The 20,784-nt window shown below is 33.6% G+C and overlaps 1 protein-coding gene across 3 annotated transcripts in view; it reads right to left on the reverse strand.

Moving 5' to 3' along the window:
- Window positions 1-20,784, reverse strand: part of ATAD2B (ATPase family AAA domain containing 2B) — a 123,895-nt gene that overhangs the window by 91,122 nt on the left and 11,989 nt on the right. For 2 of the 3 annotated variants that reach the window (XM_081592614.1, XM_081592613.1), the window contains exons 2-8: window positions 16,222-16,373; window positions 11,633-11,682; window positions 11,122-11,275; window positions 9,599-9,701; window positions 8,108-8,216; window positions 5,658-5,774; window positions 2,252-2,327 (exon numbers count right to left, since the gene is read on the reverse strand). In XM_081592614.1, coding sequence (XP_081448740.1) covers window positions 2,252-2,327; window positions 5,658-5,774; window positions 8,108-8,216; window positions 9,599-9,701; window positions 11,122-11,275; window positions 11,633-11,682; window positions 16,222-16,373 — 761 coding nt within the window. Of the gene's footprint in view, window positions 1-2,251; window positions 2,328-5,657; window positions 5,775-7,124; window positions 7,167-8,107; window positions 8,217-9,598; window positions 9,702-11,121; window positions 11,276-11,632; window positions 11,683-16,221; window positions 16,374-20,784 lie in introns of all 3 variants that reach the window. The other variant, XM_081592612.1, reaches the window with a different exon arrangement.

Here is a 20,784-nt window from a genome sequence, read left to right on the forward strand (position 1 = left end):
TTAGGGTAGTCAATGAAACAGAAGTAGATGTTTTTCTGGAATTCTCTTGCTTTTTCAATGATCCAATGGATTTGGCAATTTGATCTCTGGTTCCTCTGCCTTTTCTAAAACCAGCTTGAACATCTGGAAATTCTTGGTTCTCATACTGCTAAAGCCTCACTTGGAGAATTTTGAGCATTACTTTGCTAGCATGTGAGATGAGTGCAATTGTGTGGTAGTTTGAACATTCTTTGACATTGCCTTTCTTTGGATTGGAATGAAAACTGACCTTTTCCAGTCCTATAGCCACTGCTTAGTGTTCTAAATTTGCTGGCATATTGATTGGAGCACTTTAACAGCATCATCTTTTAGGATTTGAAGTAGCTCAGCTAGAATTCCACAACCTCAACTAGCTTTGTTCGTAATGATGCCTTCTAAGATCCACTTGACTTCACACTCCAGGATATCTGGCTCTAGGTGAGTGATCACACCATGTGGTTATCTGGGTCATTAAGGTCTTTTTTGTATAGTTCTGTGTATTCTTGCCACCTCTTCTTAATATCTTCTGTTTCTGTTAGGTCCTTTATTGCGTCCATCTTTGCATGAAATGTTCCCTTGGTATCTCTAATTTTCTTGACGAGATCTTTAGTCTTTCCCATTCTATTGTTTTCCTCTATTTCTTTGCATTGTTCACTTAGGAAGGCTTTCTCCTGTCTCCTTGCTATTCTTTGGAACTCTGCATTCAAATGGATTTATCTTTCCTTTTCTCCTTTGCCTTTTGCTTCTCTTCTTTTCTCAGCTATTTCTAAGGCCTCCTCAGACAGCCATTTTGCCTTTTTGCATTTCTTTTTCTTGGGGATGGTTGTGATCACTGTCTCCTGTACAAAGTCACAAACCTTCGTCCGTAGTTCTTCAGGCACTCTGTCTATCAGATCTAATCCCTTGATTCTATTTGTCACTTCCATGTATAATCGTAAGGGATTTGATTTAGGTCATACCTACTAAAAGTAGATTAAAAGCAAGCAGCTTCACATGGTCATATAATTTTATAAATTAGCAATAGTTTAAAAAAAAGAGCAAGAATCTATTATAAAATAGGCAAACTTTACAGACATTTCAGGAAAAAAAAGTAAATGTCTTTTTAAAATACAGGGAAAAATACTCTTGTAAGAGATTCAAAAATAAACCAAGATTTCCTTTTTAACTCTCAGACTGGCAAAAATGCAAAAGTTTGAGAATGCGTTTTGCTCGCAGAAATACATAGAAGTAGAGACTGTCATACATTGCAGGGTGGACCACAAGCTGATTCAACAGCATTGAAGGTCATCAAATTACAATTTCACATTCTCTTTAACTCAGAGATTCCACTTCTATAAGTTTATCCTACAGACATATTTGTACACATGTAAAAGATGATTATTCAAGGGTATGCATTATAAACCATACACTGTAATAGCAAAACAGTGAAAACAACCTGACTCTCAATAAAGAAATAATTTTAAAACTACAGTATATCTATATAAAATACAGTAATGTTATGGAACTATAAATGTGATTTGCTGTACTTAATTGAAAATACAGTGAAAACAAATCCAGTGAAAAAACAAGGTGTAGAACAATGTGCACAGTATATTTTGGGTAAAAAGAAGGGATAACAATCAATATATGTATTGGTACATATATATATGTATACACTTACACACATATATGTATGAACATATTCTGTAAGGACATACAATCTAATAAAAATGTTTCTATGGGATATTGAGAGGCTACTGAGACTAGAAAACAGCTTTTAATATTTATTTATTTATTTCATTTTTGAGCCATGGGGAATATATTACCTTTTCAGAAAACACAGTAGAGAAGTCAGTCTTTCAAAATCAAAACGCCTCTTTGTACTTCTAATTGAAAGGGCAAAAGGAAACTAAAAGTAGCAAAGACTAACTGAATCAATTCTTCCAATGAAAGCAATGTTGAGTCTCTAGACTCAACTTACTGAGAGACCAGAAAGCTGTGTAGCTTTAGGGAACATAATTGTTAAAACAACAATCATTTCTGGCAAACTGAATCAGGAAGATAACAGTCACACATAGTGTAAAAACTATTAGTGACTAATTAAAGAAGATGCTATTTAGTTTTCACTGGCATTATCATTAATGACATTAAAACCCATATCCTCAATGTAATGCATTATACTATGTAGTACTTAAGGAGATACCTAAATGATAGATGGAAATATTTCCTCCTTTCAAAAACTAACAAAACATACCTGATATGACTTCTTCTTGCTGGAGATCTGTGAATATCAAAAAGGGTGTTTTCCCTCTTTTTTTGATGAGCTGGTACTTAAAGAAAAAAAAAAGACAACACAGAATTAAGTAATAATAAATTGATAAACTGATATATTAAAGAAGCAGAAATTACTTCTGTTAATTTTCTGAATAGAAGCTGTCTTCAAGTTCTAAATGCTGTCTAGAGGAAGCACAACAAAAATAAATACTTTGTGGTAGACACTGTAAGCTGCAAATAAACATTCTAAAAAAAAAATGTTAAACTAAATCTTTGTGACTTTAGGTTAACCAAAGATTTCTTTGACACACCACCAAAAGCCTAATCCATTAAAATGTTTTGATAAACTGAAATTCATCAAAATTACAAATTCTGCTCTTTGAAAGATAGTATTAAGAGAATTTTTTTCAAGAAGCTACCAACTGAGAAAATATTTGTAAATCACAATGACTGATATCCAGAGTACATAAGGAACTCTCAAAATTTCAATAATAAAAAATCAAACAACTGAATTGAAAAAATGGGCAAAAGATTTGAATACTTCGCCGGAGATAATCTTGGCAAATCAGCATATAAAAATATGCTAAACATCACTAGTCATTAGTGAAATGTAAACTAAAACTACAATAAATATGTATTAAAATTAATTTTAAAAAATGACCACACCAAATGTTGACAAGAATATGAAGCAACTGAAACTCATACACTCTTAGTGTTAGTTGCTCAGTCATGCCTGTCTCTTTGCGACCCCATGGACTGTAGCCCACCAGGCTCCTCTGTCCACGGGATTCTCCAGGCAAGAATACTGGAGTGGGTTGCCATGCCCTTCTCCAAAAGATATTCGTAACCCAGGGATCGAATCTAGATCTCTCACACTGCAGGCAGATTCTTTACCATATGAACCACTGCCAAGGGATTCCATACACTGTTAGTGAGAATGCAAATGGTATAATTACTTTGGAAGAGTTTGGTAATTCTTAGTAAGTTAAACATACACCTAATTATAAAATCCAGCCTTCTACTCCTAGGTATTTATAAGAAAAATGAAAACATATGTCCAAACAAAGACTTGCAAACATATGTTCATAACAACTTATGTGTTTACAATACCCAGACACCAGAAATGTCAACAATCCAAATGTCATCAACAAATGAATGGGTACAATGTTCATTGCAGCACTGTTTATAATAGCCAGGACATGGAAGCAACCTAGATGTCCATCAGCAGACGAATGGATAAGAAAGCTGTGGTACATATACACAATGGAATATTACTCAGCCATTAAAAAGAATACATTTGAATCAGTTCTAATGAGGTGGATGAAACTGGAGCCTATTATGCAGAGTGAAGTAAGCCAGAAAGAAAAACACCAATACAGTATACTAACGCATATATATGGAATTTAGAAAGATGGTGATGATAACCCTATATGCAAGACAGCATAAGAGACACAGATGTATAGAACAGTCTTTTGGACTTTGTGGGAGAGGGCGAGGATGGGATGAATTGGGAGAATGGCACTGAAACATGTATATTATCATATGAGAAATGAATTGCCAGTCCAGGTTCTATGCATGAGACAGGGTGCTTGGGGCTGGTGCACTGGGATGACCCAGAGGGATGGGATGGGGAGGGAGGTGGGAGAGGGGTTCAGGATGGGGAACACATGTACACCCGTGGCAGATCCATGTCAATGTATGGCAAAACCACTACAATATTGTAAAATAATTAGCCTCCAATTAAAATAAGTTAATTAAAAAAAAAATGAATGGGTAAACAAATTGTGATATACCCATGCAATGGAATGCTACTCAGCAATAAAAAGAAAAACACTACTGTCATAGTCAAAAACATGGATGAGTCTTACCATTATCATGCTGAGTGAAATAAGTCAGACAAAAAAGAGTATATACTATATATAAAATTTGAGAAAATGTAAATTCATCCATGGTGACAAAAAGCAGGTAAGATAAGTCACTGCCTAAGGGTTGGGAGAGGGAGGCAACAGAAGGCTGAAATGAAATGAAAGTCGCTCAGTCGTGTCTGACTCTTTGCGACCCCACGGACTATACAGTCCATGGAATTCTCCAGGCCAGAATACTGGAGTGGGTAGCCATTCCCTTCTCCAGGGGATCTTCCCAACCCAGGGATCAAACCCAAGTCTCCCACATTGCAGGCAGATTCTTTGCCAGTTGAGCCACAAGGGTTAGGAGTAGGTTATAAACAGGCAGAATGAAATTTGAGGGTGGAAAGGTTGATGAAAACGCTCATTATCTTGACTGTGATGACAGTTTCACAAGTAAATCCCTAAGGTGGTTGCCAAATTGTACACATGAAGCATATGAAATGGCAATGGATTACATATAACTCATACCTCAATAAAGCTTTAAAAAAAAAAAAAACACTAGAAAAATGGCTCACAATCTTTTCTCTGTCCCAACATACCTCTCCTATTATTATCAGGGCTATCTGTGGCAGCAATTCCTAACTGGAGTAGAGAAATGTCTACTTACTTCGGCAAGCTTCTAGGAGGTAACTTTGATATTTTCAGAGAATCAATCACTGCTTTACAGCATGAGAGTTTGAATAAAATGATCCATTATGCTAAATGAAAGTAGCAAGACACAAAAGGTCACATACAGGCAAATCGATAGAGACAGAAAGTGCATTAGTGATTGCCAAGGGCTGGGGGGACGGAAGTATAGAAGTAATAAAATATTCCAGAATTAGACAGTGGTGATGATTGCATACCCTTGTGAATATACTAGCAACTCATAAGTTGTACAGATAAAAAATAAGCAAAGCCTGGCAAAAATGGCAAATTTCATGATATGTGAACTAAATTTCAATATTCTAAAAACTGGAGGAAATCAATCATGATGGAATTTCCCAAGAGCTGGGGAAAGAGTCAATAAAATAGAACCTATGGAACTGATTACTTGTCATCAGATTTAAAATGTTAGGATAAACTGTTTCCTTCTCAAAACTGAAACAAAACACAAACCTAGCTTACTGGCCAAGCTGCCCTTTTGTGACTTTAGCTTAAATTATTTAACCACTTGGAACACAGAGAGGCTTGCCCTAAGAACTGCTGCAAATGAAAGTACTCAATAAACAACAAAGTAATACAAAAGTATAAGCAGTATTTATTATTAAATTTAGGATTATTTAAATAAAATGTGCATGCACTATGTAATTCTATATTGCAGTTGTATCCTCCAACATTCAGTCATGTGTGTGAATAGAAGCATACATGAGAAAAGATATACGGATTCTGTAAGAGATTTCATTCTTCTAAATTCAACAACACTAATTTTTTTTAAGGAACAGAGCAGAATAAGCTACTCTACCACAAAAAGGAAAGAAGTTACTTAGAGTCTCTTACCTATTGGAGGTGCTTGGTATCGATCCACTGTTTTCCTTTGTCTCAAATTATATGGCCTATCATTTTCTTCTCCTTCTGCCTCTTCAACCTCTATATCTCCATCTTCCTCTTGAGATTCTAGTTTCCCACACACAAAAGAAAAAAAACTGCTTTAATCTACAAGGATTGGTCTACTCTAAAACTGAATATTTATATTTTATCTTTTACTCTTTCTACACAGGTGATATTTAAAAGTGTCAACACTGTATGATACAGCATAAATCCATGCAATTAAAAATGAAACTAGACATGTAAAAGAAAATGCCTTTCCTACAAATAATATAGTTCTCTACTAAATATATCAATATGATCACAACTGAGCTCTTGATTCACCTATGACTTTTCAGTCTCTTGTATTATCTTTTTGGACATACAAAGCAATAATAGAATATGATTCAAAACTTTATTACAGCAAACTTCATTCAATGCCCAATTAACCACTGAATACAGTTAGCATTCACATACTACTTAATAGTTCAAAAAAATATGCTTAAAAGATAATTACTAATGTTACAACAAGAGTAATTTTTGTTGGCAGTGTGAAGGTTTATTAGGCCCACTGATAACAGGTAAACACAGATTAGTTACACTTTCGGTAGAAAAATTCAGGCAGAGACTGGGAGAGAGTATGAAAGCAGATTTCTAGGGTATTGGCAATAGTTTTTTTCTTGACCTGAGTGATCGGTTTATAATTTACCTGGCTATACATTTAAAAAATAAATTATAATGTACATAAATCCTTTATTTTTAAAATGTGATTTTGCTATAGCTATGATGTGACATCTATTTACAGTTTAAAAGTCTGGTGAAACACTACTATATTTAAAACGGATAACCAAAAGGCCTTATTGTACAGCACATGGAACTCTGCTCAACATTATGTGGCAGCCTGGATGGGAGGGGAGTTTGGAGGAGAATGGATACACGTGTATGTATGGCTGAGTTCCTTTGCTGTCCACATAAAACTATCACAACATTGTTAAATGGCTATACTTCAATATAAAATTAAAAGTTAAAAAGAAAAGAGAGTCTGGTGAAAATGTTTAAGCTTACGGTCCTCAAATGCAATGTACTTTATGGTTAACTTTTTAACCACAGGAATTGTCAATATAACACAATCATATTAAAGCACTGGAAAAAATTTTAAACTGTCAGTGATGCTCAGTGACACAGGAGACTAAAAATGCAAAGGACTTTACATTTTACTCATGAAAAAATTAGCAAATACAGTATCACTTGACTAAATAACACTTTAGATTACTTGGCGCCCAAATAAGTTTCCTTAAAACTTCAAAAACTTACCTTTCAAAAAAAAAACTTCATTATTTATTATGAGAAAAAAATTCTAAACATGGCAAGTCCTCAGGAAAATCTACAAAGGTGTTCAGTTAATAATAAGGCAAAAATCACATTATAAATCTGTCTCACCTATACTGATTTTCTCCAAAGGAAGCAATATAGAGGTTCTAGCTGTAACAACAATAATATCTGCTCAATAAAATACTAATATTTATTAGTATTAATAATATTAATAAATAAATAATATTTTTTCATTAAAAATATCAACTCTTCAAAACTTACTAATAATATATTAATTACAGAATTTGAGAAATAAACCCATTCTTATCCATCTAAGCTACACGAATAGTAGAAACTAATAAGATTTCCCAGTGAAAAACAACTACACTGCATTTAAAATATACCAAATCTTCTAAAAATCTATTTTAATGAAGAAATTTAACACCTACAGAATTAAACCCTATAAATGTAAATCCTATAGATTGTACTAGTCATCAATTTATAATCCTCAGACAAATGTGCTTTCATCTACTCCCAAATCCAGCCTGACAAATTCAGTCAGGATTCTTCAAATCAGAACTCAGATAGGCCTCAGAAAAAAGCAGTACCACTCCCTCCAGTAGTATTAGCAGTCTTTCTTTCTGTTAACTTCACCATCCTCTGTCCATAACTAAATTTGAGATCCAAATAATCATAGATTTAGGTGGCTATGGACAGAGATTTCCAGTTAAAAAGTACCTAAATACAAAAGAGGTCTTGCCTACTAACAAGCAAATCAGCCCATGGCAAATGCTACATCAGATTAGGTCATTTAAGGACTACGAACAGCTTACTAATAAGATATATCAATATTACACAACAATGCATAGCGTACAACAAAGGCATTTTTCCAAATGAAGGAATTAAATACTCAGAAATGCCAATGGAACAAAAATTATGCTGCATTATATAATATAGACCTCTAAAGTCAAAAATCACCCATCCAGCAATATATTATATATATATATATATACACACACACACACACACACACATATATATAGTTTGTATATGTTTTTCTTTCCTCCCACCTGAACTTTGTAGCATTTATTTCATAAAGGTGCTTTACAAACCTTCTTCTTCACCCTCAGTAGAGACTTCATGATGATTTTGTATCCCGTAACTATTTCTTCTCAGTGACTTTCTTCGCCTTTTCACTCTTGAATACATATCCATGTTTTCCTTTTAAAGAGAGAAATCTGTCAAATATCAACATGAAATTTATTCCCAGCCATCAATATCACTAGCCCAATGGGACATGTCCACTTGATAAAATTTATTGAGGATCTATTTGAAAGGCACAGATCAACGAAAATGGACCTTACTGAATTCAATAAATGTATGAAACAAGAAGAAAAATAAAACTTATAAGATACTTGAAAATTGGGCAGGGAGAGGGGAAATATGCCTAGGGGAGTAGGGGAGGAAGTATTTGAAATGAGCCTTGAAACAAAGATAGAACTGCATTAAGTTCTCAACCAGAAGTATTAACAGGAGTAAAAGATAGGAAAAGAAGAATGATGTGTTTGTATTTGGACAATGGTGTGTGAGAAGATAAAGTTTGAAATTATATTATGCCAGTCAAGGTGTTTTGGGTTTTTTTTTAATTTATTTATTTTTAACTGGAGAATAATTGCTTTACAATATTGTATTGGTTTCTGCCATACATTAACATGAATCAGCCATAGGTATGCATATGTCCCCTTCCTCCTGAGTCTTCCTCCTACTCCATCCCACCCCTCTAGGTTGCCACAGAGCACTGGATTTGAGCTCCCTGTGTCATACAGCAAATTCCCACTGGCTATCTAAGGTGTTTTTAATTAATTCAGCACTTCCCTGGTGGTTCAGTGGTTAAGACTCCATACTCCTAATGCAGGGGATATAGGTTCAATCCCTGGTTGGGGAACTAAGATCTCACATGCCTCACAGTGCAGCCAAAAAAAAAAAAAAAAAAAAACCTTAATAGTTGACAGAATCAGAGTTGTACTTTAAGAAGTTGTTGTTTAGTCACTAAGCTGCATCCATCTCTTTAGCCACCCCATGGACTGTAGCCCACCAGGCTCCTCTGTCCATGGGATTTCTCAGGCAAGAATCTGGAGTGGGTTGCCATTTCCTTCTCCAGGAGATCTCTCTGGCAAAAGGGTAGAGAGTCTTTTGAAGAAGCTTGTGGAAAGCAAGGTATGGATAAAAGAAAAAAGAAACAAATAAAATCTCAGATTAAATTGGAAACAAAAAAGGAACAATTCTGTTAATTCAAGAAAATCCAAATGCTGCTCTCTCTCTTTGAATTCCTCAATCAAAATAAAAACTACATGCAATGGTTGTTGTTGTTGCTGTTGTTGTTTAGTCACTCAGTTGTGTCTGACTCTTTGAAACCCCATGAACTGTAGCCCGCCAGGCTCCTCTGTCCATGAGATTTCCCAGGCAAGAATACTGGAGTGGGTTACCATTTCCTCCTCCAGGGGATCTTTCTGACCCAGATATCAAACCTAGGTCTCCCGTATTGCAGGCAGATTCTTTACCTTTTGAGCCACCAAGACAGTTGTTAAGGTTAACATACTCACAAATTCTGTATCTGTCCACATTCGAAGCCGTTCTACTTCTCCTGATCGACGATTCCGTCTAATGTTTATGTTGTCCATTTCCTGTAGCACAGCTTCAGCGGTACTACAATTACATAATAAAACTAGGGTTTAGACAATTTCAGAATCAAAGTCTGTATCATACAGGTAAAAGAGCTCACCATCAAAGCATAATTAAGCCATCTAATTTCTAACTGTACCTAATATCCCAATTAATATCTTCTTTTGAACTAGCATCCATTAGAAGATAATGCCTCAAAAACAGATGGAAACAGGGAATGCCCTGGCAGTCCAGTGGTTATGACTCAGTGATTTCACTGCTGAGGCCTGGGTTCAATCCCTGGTCAGGGAACTAAGATCCCACAAGTCATGCAGCATGGCCAAAAAAGAAAAGAAAGACAGAAACAGAACATCTTCTGTCATGATATATTAAAATAAACTTAAAAATGAAGACCTTTGTTTACAAGGCTTCAGATATTTAAATTCACAATACTGCTATAAATAACTATCAGATCCATGGTACCAAAAAAAAATAATAACTAATTCAAATCTTTTTATTTGAAGATGGTGTTAAAAATTGTATAGAATAAAGAATTTGTAAAAAATTTAAAGCCAGCATAAGGCTAACTGAACTGATACATTTTTTTCTTTTTTAAAAAATTTACTTATTTTTAACTGAAGGATAATTGTTTTACAATATTGTGCTGGTTTCTGCCAAACATCAACATAAATCAGCCATAGGTATACATATGTCCCCTTCCTCTTAAACCTCTCTCCCACCTCCCACTCCAAGGGCAGATGTATTTAGAAATTAGAGGACACTGACATCCACAAAATATATACTGACATTGACATTTTAAACACACATGGCACTTACTATGTGTTCAGATACTGATCTAGGTACTTAACAAATAATAACTAATACTCAAATTTGACACTACCACAATAAAATATAATTTCCTCTCCTTTCAAATAGGAATTACACTCATCTCCCTTCTCCAGGCTTTTACAAGTATTAAGTAGGATGATTTATTATTTGAGAAGAATACAGTTTAATTGCATGTAGATGCTGAGGAGTCAGCTAGGCTATATCCAACATGTGCAGTCTCAAAAGACTTTCAATTCAGAATCTTGACTAAGTAAAACTATACCTATTATATATCAATAATGGAACTTAATGTTTCTTGAAAACTGTCAAAACACAAATGTTAAATGAGCAAATATTAAAGGACTATAGTAGTGAAGTTAAAATAAAATTACTTTTTATATTATCTAACTATGCACAAGAGCTTAAAAAGTATGAGAAAAAATATGCTATCACATAAATTGTGTTAAATCTAGTAAAGTGACTAGAAATTAACAATTATTGCTTACCATGGTTAATTCAAATTAAGCTTTTAAATAATTGTACTGATTGCTAAGTCAGTGCCTAAGTTACTTTTTAAAACATAACTGGCTTAAAAAAAAAAATTATATGAAACTGCTTACTGCAAAAACATTCATACCTATTTACCAGTTGATCAAATAACAAACTCTGGTTCACACTCTCAAATCTGTTTTTCCTAGAACGACAGCTTTTTCTGACTTCCATGTCACCATTTATACAAGAAAGGTCCCCATCTCCTTTCTTTTCCCCTCGATGGGGATGGCTTCGAAGGGCTACAAGAAGAGAGAAATTTCCATTTCAAAGTACAGAGTATAAAAAGAAAGAAAAAAATCAAAAACTACTTTAAAAAGACTACAAGGAGCTTACTATAACCTCTTAAATGGCTTTAATATCCAATAATGTAAAATTTCTAAAACCATTTACAATCTGCCATGATAACTTAAGTTATTTCAATTGTACTAATTTCTCAATGTTTTAACAATTATATACATATTTACCATGACTGTAATCCAGTCACTTCCAACAGTATGCTGAGCATACTAGTAAATTACTCTATTTTACCCCACTTTAGAACTCTAACAACATTATAAGTATTTCAATACTAACCAGTTTCATAACAGAATACTCACATAAGCTACTATGTCCGTTTGGTAATGTAGCACCAGGCTGAGAAGTTAACCTAGAACACAATTATATTTAATATGCAAACACATCAACATTCATTTAAAGAAACAAAAATGCAATGCTGGTGGAATCACTTTAATCTTTAAAATGTCACTAATGCAATATTACTTTTTTAAAAGGAAAGATGACATTTTTTTACCTTATGATTGATAATATACAAATTAATAAAATACACTAGTGAAAAGTCATTTCATTACTTCAAGAAAAGCTTTAATAACAAGTTATAAACTGAACTCACTCTGTCTTCAACTCTATAAATTAAAATCCAATGAAAAGGCTTAAGCTTTGTATGTATCATAAAGTTAACTAATGCCATAAACAGCAATGGTCACAGACCTTTACTACTTGTTTCCATTGACAACCTAATATTCAAAGTTATTCAAACAATAAATTGTAAGAAGAAAAAAGTACTTGAACACCAACATTTAATTTCTTCAAAGTATTATATTACACATTCTAAACTAATACATGAAAACTTAGTTAATCTCTCAAAAGTCATTGTATCACTCCCTTATGGTGGAGGGACAGAAATGTTAAGTCACTAGAAAGATAAAGTGTCATCAAAATATGAAAACTTAAGGAAGAAAGTTGCAGTATACTGTACTATAATTAAAATTCAAAAACAAAAACTAAAAATTGTTACATAATAAAAGAGTTGTCAACATAAACTTATTTTTTTGAAATACCCAAAATTATTATTTCCAAACATTAAAAAGGGGAGAGAGAGGACATTCAAAAAATAGTATATATGACTTTCTTCTGCTTATCTATGTGGTTTGCACAACATTTTTTAACTAAAATATTCTAACATTTTTGGTTACTCCAGCATGCTTTATGTTAATTATAAATATTAAATATTATACATATTAATTATAAATGTCCCTGTCTAGTAAAAGTCACAGACGGGATGACTACATGATATAAACAAAAACTATTACGTACCTTCTGACTATCAAGAACACAAAAACAAAAAACTCCATCCCTCCTTTCCCCAGGAAAACAACACAACCATCTTGTTCTAAAATACTACTTCTTGAAAAGTATTTCATTTTTAGCATCTTTATTACACAATTCTCCTGGTATATGAGCTTGACTATAAAGTAATAAAATTGATGTGTTATTAGGTTATTCCTTAGAACATTATACATGTGGAATTTCCTAGAATCACTCTTAAAATCCACTTAAAACCACATAGAAGAAGCATAACTACACTTTGGCTTTGGACCCAACATACATTAACTCAGTTTAATCAGTTAATTCACAACTCTTGGCTTCAAATGAATTTTAGCTATATGTAAGACCAAATGGTTGGAATTTCACATAAATTATTCAAAAGAAAAGATGCTAACCCTAAAATCATTCTACAAAAGAAATCTAAAACTCTGTTGAAAAACTAACATCACTATGATGAAAGCACAGTAACAATTTTTGTTCCTCTAAAGAAGACAGTGTTTACTTGCTTTTATTTCATTGCTAATGAAAGATCCGATTTAAGGTGGGAGAAAAAAGAAAACTTCTTCAATCAATCCCATTATCTTACAATCATACCTTATTGTCATCATTGTACCATTATCATTTCTCTTTATAAAAAGGAGAAAGAAAAAAAAGGAGATAGAATATGAAATACTTAGGTTTAAAAAGATGATATTGGTATTTCAAGGGTTGGTCTGCCTATACAATTATATAGGTGCTTTAAAAAGTCTCTTGAATCAATGTTCCCCAAAATTAATCACTTAAAATGTAACCAAGCAGGATCACTGATTAAATGAATCTTCTAATAAATCCTTTATGATTATAAAGTCCCCTTTGTTTATTTTTAAAATGGGGGGGTAAGTGGGGGATATTTCCCTTTATCTCTGTACCCTAAATTTTTTAAATAGAGACACTATCACTGCATTCAGTAATTATTACGTTAAAAGTTTCTACACCTTTAATTATGTGGAACACACTACCAATTCAATACCAGACTCAAAAATCATTACTTATTCACCCACATAAACCCAAGGCATTCAATGATTTATGAGGATTTTAAACCTCAATTCAGCAAAAGCATTCATTTGGAAAAACTTTAACCACTACCAGCCTTCAATTCTAATGAGCCTCAGCAGTGGTGATTACACTTCTGCCTAACCTCACTACTCCCTAATTATCTGACCACAAAACAAAATTTTCACACATATTACACTTTAGTGCACAGTTAGGCTTATCAAAGATTTAATTTTGTGTGTTTCTCAGAGTACGTCTCTCTATTATTCTACAGACATCAAATGCACGCCATGTTCTCCATGTTGACTCTCCCAACCACCTACTCACAGCCTTCAAATTAGATAAATATCTAGTGGCTAAATAAATGTCAACTGACAAAAGTCAATGAAATGGGATTCTGAACTCAAAATATTTGTAAGCTGCAACAGCTATCTAGGTTAGCAAGTATATTTATGAATTTCTACATATAAGCTAAAGAAGAAAGATGTAGTAATAAAGTAAAGATTTTTACCAAGAAAATCCTCATTTTACAAAAATATTATCAATCACTATAACTATACTGATAAACTTGGGACTTTAAATACATAAACCCAGATTCCTCCCCCAAAGAAAACTTATCATCTATCTCAAATCATTTATGAAGACGTCTAAGTTCTAGTTCCATTTTAATCTCTATCTTCATCCAATCTCTAAAAGTTATTCCTAAATGTTATTTTACCAATCAACAGTAGTTTCCTTAAAGAATTTAATGGTTGTTAAAGTCCTTTAAGATTCATCATTTTTCATAACTAATACTAATTTTTATCTTTATTCAATTTTCCTCCAAATGAACTGTATTTTAAAAAATCATTTTAGTGAAAGAACTTCAGTCATTTTACCTTAGATGCTCTTAGGACGTTAGATTACCAAAATAAAGGAATTAGGATTTTCAGGTTCATGACATAAAAACTAATATAAGCACTCATATAAATCCTGATATTTTTATTTATATTATCTCAAAATCTAAAATATTTTTAACTACAAGTTTCCCCAAAATTCATTTCTGTTGAATCTGACAGATCAAATGGCATTTTCTTTTCAGGTCATCTGAAATACTAACAGACTAGCAGTGTAGCACTTAATCACATTCCTCAATGAAAGTTTAAACCCAAAAACTTTTAAAATTGTGTGAACTGCTAAACATTATTCTCCGGCCAAAACAGAAGCTAAATTCTATTAGTATTCATTATTTCTTAAGTTTCTTATTCAAAATGTACTTAAAGTTTTTTTAAAGGAATATCAAACTCTTTAGGTATCTAAATGGAAGCAAAACTCTCTCTTCTTTATACATGGAAGACATGATCAAGATTAATTTATACAGATCTCTGAGTGGATAAGATGTGAGAAATCTACTGTACTAGAGAGGCTCATACTTGAGTTACACTGTTAAAATTATCTTTCAGTTAAAGGCCAAACTTTTAACAGTAAAAGAATACTTTTTAGAAACATTTGTTAGAAAAACAAGCCTGATTCACTCATCTAATAAAACACAGGATACAGATTACAACCCATAAATCAAGCGTAGAAGTATAATTAAAGGGAAGTATTTATTTTAAGTGACATCATTATAGTGATCTGGATCTGTTTCATCTTACAGATGAATGAGTACGGGAAAGTTGGGAAAGTTAAAAAAAAAATCAACAGACTGATTCACATAATTTTCAACTTAGCTCTCAGACAATGCAAAATTAAAAATGTTAAATAAAGTGGTACACATTAAATTAGGCACAGACTCTTTAGAGACTAGTAAATGTATGTATAATGCCTATCAAAATCTATATAACTCCAAAGATTATTTTCATTAAAGACTAACAGTGTCCAGAATTTACCTACAGACATAAAATAAAAATACTCTCAAAAAGGAATTCCCTTTTACTTTTGTTTGCATTTGGCACATCATCAGCACTTTTACATCAAAGACTTTGGAAAAAAGAGAAGCTAAGGATTCTAAGCTGAAAATTTAAATCTTTTCTGAGTATGTGTACAGCTATCCTACCTACATTAAATTAGTACCACTTACTTTGGTGAGTAAAATTATGTTCATAACACATATCAAAACAGACACAGAGAAAATTTAAGTTGAAAACAATCAGATACATGAAAAGATTTCTTAAAAATTAATTTAGATTTTATTACATTTTAGCATACCAATTCAGGTGGAATATTTAATAATTTTAGGAAGAGCTTTTATTGTATTTTCAAATAAAAAATACACTTCTAACCATTGTTTTTATTTAAATTTTCAGGAATATAAACATGTATGCACATTCAAGACCTATCAAAATTCTTATGGTTTTAAGTAATAATAGTTTCTATTACATACTAAAGGTATTTTTGGTATATTTAGGGAAAATAAAATTACATACAAAAATTATAAAATAAGCTTAATAGAATTTATAAGTATTCCTAAACAGGTGGTTTTACAATTTAAGAAAACTAGCATTAATATCAGCCCTGAATCCCATCAAAAAACTTATGAAAAAGCAATGAGTGAGTTCTCCCTTCTCACCTGGCCTGTCCACCTGAAATGTTCCATTCTTCTCTCTGACCAGTAGCTCGTGATTTTGATTTGTCTTTGCAAACAGAATCAGGTTGTTTCAAAGTGCGTTTGGCTGGAGGAGACACGTGGCTATCACTTAAACTACCATCAGCTTCAGCTTTCTGAAAGAAAAAGTTTAAAATGTATTTACTATTCTTACTAAAATTCATAGAATTCTTAAATTTCTGGATAGCGATTATTCAACCAAAAACTATCTACTGAAGAAATCCCTCTACAAGTGTAGCAAAATGTAATCATCTGTAAATATAGAAACAAAAAAGTTAGAAAGATAAATTTATGCTCAAAAAAGTATGTTTAGTTTTTATTTTAAAATAATTTCAAGCCTACAGAAAAGATGTGTAGCTATATCTTTTCATGACATGATTCATCATTCCTCTCCTAAATACTCCAGTGTGTAACTTACAAAGTAAGAAAATTCTGCTACATTAGTATCATTCAATCCTCCCAATTAGGAAATCATCATTGATATAACACAGAGATAATTCGAAGATACATTCAAACGTTATCAAATGTTCCAACATGGTCTCTCTCTTCTTTCTGATTCAAAATTATATCCAGGAACATATACTGTATGTAGTTATCAGACCTCCTCTGTCTCCTATCTGGAACAGTACCCTCAGTTCCTCATTTTCATGCCCTTGACTGTAAAGAATATAGGTTTTTTAATTCTCTGGAATGACCATCAGTCTGGGTCTACCTGATGTTCCCCATAACCCAATTCAGGCCATAACATTCATGGAAGAATATACAGACATGATACTATGCATATTGTACCTACCCATCATTAAGAATAACCTTGATCACCTAATCAAGTCGGTGTCTGCCAGGTTTTCCCACTATAAAGTCACTATTTTTCTCTTTGTATTTGATTAGTTTATGTGAAATCATTCTTAAAATTAACCAATACTCTGTTCTTCATCAAACTCACCAGCCAAAGCATTCACTGACTACTACTTGCCTTTATCCAATACCATCATGGTGGTAATTATCTAATCCAATCACTCCTATATAGTTTAGCTGGCATCCTACTAAGAATTTTCCCTCCCCAACCGTCCTTACTCAATTCATTCACTCATTTCCTAACTGGAGAGAAAGAAAAAAGCAAAATTTCCTCAAGTTTGCTCAGTAAATTAATAGAAATTGCTAGGAGAAATAAAGGAAAGGTCATAGTCAAATAAATTTCAGAAAACAATGAGGTCCAAGGTTTTTTGCTTCAGGACTTGCAAGAGTCTTTAGCATGTTAATATGCAGGGACTTCCCTGGCAGTCCAATGGTTAACACTCTACTTTAAATACAAGGGGCACAAGTTCCATCCCTGATAGAGGAACTAAGATCCCACAGGCCACATGGTGATACAGAAAAAAAGTTAATATGCAATATAAATCTCCCAAGTATGGATGACAGTATATAACAATTCACAAACTTATTTAATCAAGCTCTTTTTTCATTGAACATCTGTCAGTTCAGTTGTTCAACCATGTCCGACTCTGTGGGACCCCATGGACTGCAGCACACCAGGCTTCCCTGTCCATCACCAACTGGAGCCATCTGTGTTTCACAAACACATTCTGGGAATAAGTATTATGTACTTACTGAATTAAAGGAAAAATAGTACAAGTATTTGAAGTGAAGCCATTTTTTATTATATAACTCTGTGAATATTATATAACTAATGACTTCAAATATCATAAGTCGTATGAGTTTATATGTTTATTTACTAGTCATTCTCTCATATTCTACAGGCTTTTTACAGCTTCATTCAGGAGTATCTCTCAAAGTGTTGTCCACATACTAACTGAATCAGAAAGCACCTGATTTGTCATTAAGAAACATAACCTGCTAAACTAGAACCTTGGGTGGAGGTGGGATATTTTCACTGAGGGCCTCCAAATGATTCTTAGCACACAGAAGTCTGAGGACCTCTGGCATATAAAAGATTTAAGTATAGCATGATACACATCATCTTAAATGCTGCACTATACTACTCCTACAGTGAAAAGACTTCAATCATGACTCGGCTTATAAACAGCATTACAAAGGCTTCCTTCCCTCCAAAGAACTCTAGGGATTTAAGTAAAGCAAAAAAACCAAGATGCAAATACTACAAAATAATTACTTCAACACCATCTAATTAACTTCAAGCTTTGGGAAAGCTTTACCTACAAACCTGATACCAACAGTTCACCTTTAATAGGATGATCATAATGCTCAACTTTAACTTCTTCAAAGCATTTTACTAGTTAATTATAACCTAACCCTTTGAGGGAAGGCGTTGCTAGTTTCAGGATAAAAATATTTAGGAGAGATTATGCAATCTACCCACAGTCATTTAGCAATATGTGTCAGAGTGATTACAATCCATGAGCAGGAAAGGCATTTCAAACAAAGGGAATAATTTCATTTAACAAACATTTGTTGAGGACCTACTGTGCACATAAGACAAGGAGGGAGGACTAGGTAATAGTTTTAAAAAAAAGACTAAAGCCTTCTTAAACCTTATACACAATCTATTGAATTGACAGCTACAGTAATGATATATAGCGTATTATAGTAAGTACTATAATAGGAATGGGATTCCCTGGTGGCTCAAACGGTAAAGAATCTAGAAATATACAATTCTTTGAAAGCAAAAAATGGTAGCTGCCAGCTGAGATGAAGGAAGACATCATAAATCATGTGGACTTTATTTTATAACAATAATGGAACACCTAGAATTGTCAGAGAAACATGATTCAATGATGTGATACATTCCAAGAGAGGTATAATAGTAATAATGTCAAATCATACAAAAAGTAAAAGTACAATAAAAAGTTGTCCTTCTCACCTAAGTGACTTTTTTGCTCAACTCTAACCTTCTAAAATAGGTAGAAAAGTTTTCCAATTTGTAAAAGTGAATTCCCTGAGTTTCTTAATCCATACTCATCAGCTACCACAAATATTAAACACTATTCTACCATAAATCTCCTAAAATTAGGTAAAAGAACTTGAGAATAATGAAACAGAGAAGAATTCTATGCTGCCCTGGTTTTCACGGAAGGCTTCCTGCCCAGATTATAATTTGTTCAGAAATCTAGAATCTGGACTTAAAAGACAAAAAGAATGTACCCAAGCACAGTATTACAAAATGAAAAATTCGAGGCAGTAAGTGAATTAGCAAACCAAGAGATTGATTCAAGTCCTGATGATGGATTCATGCAGCATTATAAACGTAGAAAATAAGAAACTGATTCCAGAAAGCGGAATAACTAAGAGATTAGTAACACCAATATCAAATGTAAAGACAGGGTAGGCATAAAAAGTGGTTGCTGTGTTTTAGGAGCTATGGAGGAAGGTGGAGGGATATGGGGGGAGGGACATAGTGTGCAGATATTGATGGGAGAAATGTAACAGTGAATTATGATTTTGAAAGTTAGGATTAGAATTCTAGCCAGAAATCTAGGGAGATGTCTATCAGATTGTGGTAAATGCAGTTCTGAGACAGTGATGTGAGGACTAGAGATAGATATGAAATTGTACTAAAAGGGTCATAGGTAACATACAGAGCGAAAAAACAAGAGAAACAAAAGTAAAAAACCTTTTTAAAATGTCTATATTACAGAGATGAGCAGAAAGGATCTCACATAAACTAGAGAAAAACACAGTCTCTAACTCAAACAAAGGGAGTGGAAGTTGGTTACAAAAAGATCAGATGGGATAAAAGCTGGTAAATGTGTGGATTGGTAATTAGGAGGTCACTGTAACTTCTGATAGGGCAATTTCTACAAAATGCTGAGGTGGAAATCACTAAGTGAAGAATTGAGTGAGTGGTGAGAATGTACAGGTGATAAACCACAGAGCTACTCTTGAAAGTGTCACAGTTAAGAAAAACAAAACAATAGTCTTAAAGAGGTTACAAAGTCAAAGAAGTCAGTGAAGAATTTTTTTTTTAAAGACCTGGATTCCTGTAAATAGAAGAAAAGGGACCACAGAAGAGAATAAGCTATAATAAAAATTTAAAGAGGGAATTCCATGGTGGTCCAATGGTTAAGACTTGGTGCTCTCACTGCTGGGTTCCATCCCTGATTGGGGAACTCACTTCAGTTCAGTCGCTCAGCCATGTCCAACTCTTTGCGACCCTATGGACTGCAGCACGCCAGGCCTCTCTGTCCCTCGCCAACTCCCAGAGTTTACTCAAACTCATGTCCATTGAGTTGGTGATGCCACCCAACCATCTCATACTCTGTCTTTCCCTTCTCCTGCCTTCAATCTTTCCCAGCATCAGGGTCTTTTCCACTAAGTCAGTTCTTCGCATCAGGTGGCCAAAGTATTGGAGTTTCAGCTTCAGCATCAGTTCTTACAATGAATATTCAGGACTGATCTCCTTTAGGATGGACTGGTTGGATCTCCTTGCAAGTCCAAGGGACTCTCAAGAGTCTTCTCCAACATCACAGTTCAAAAGCAAAAACTAAGATCCCACAAACCATGCAGCAAGCCCCTTCCCCCCAAAAAAGAGCAAGATAACTGATGAGGAAA

The sequence above is a fragment of the Giraffa tippelskirchi genome, chromosome 4 (genome assembly GCF_054371585.1).
Source record: "Giraffa tippelskirchi isolate mGirTip1 chromosome 4, T2T-mGirTip1v1.2.pri, whole genome shotgun sequence".
Classification (NCBI taxonomy): domain Eukaryota; kingdom Metazoa; phylum Chordata; class Mammalia; order Artiodactyla; family Giraffidae; genus Giraffa; species Giraffa tippelskirchi.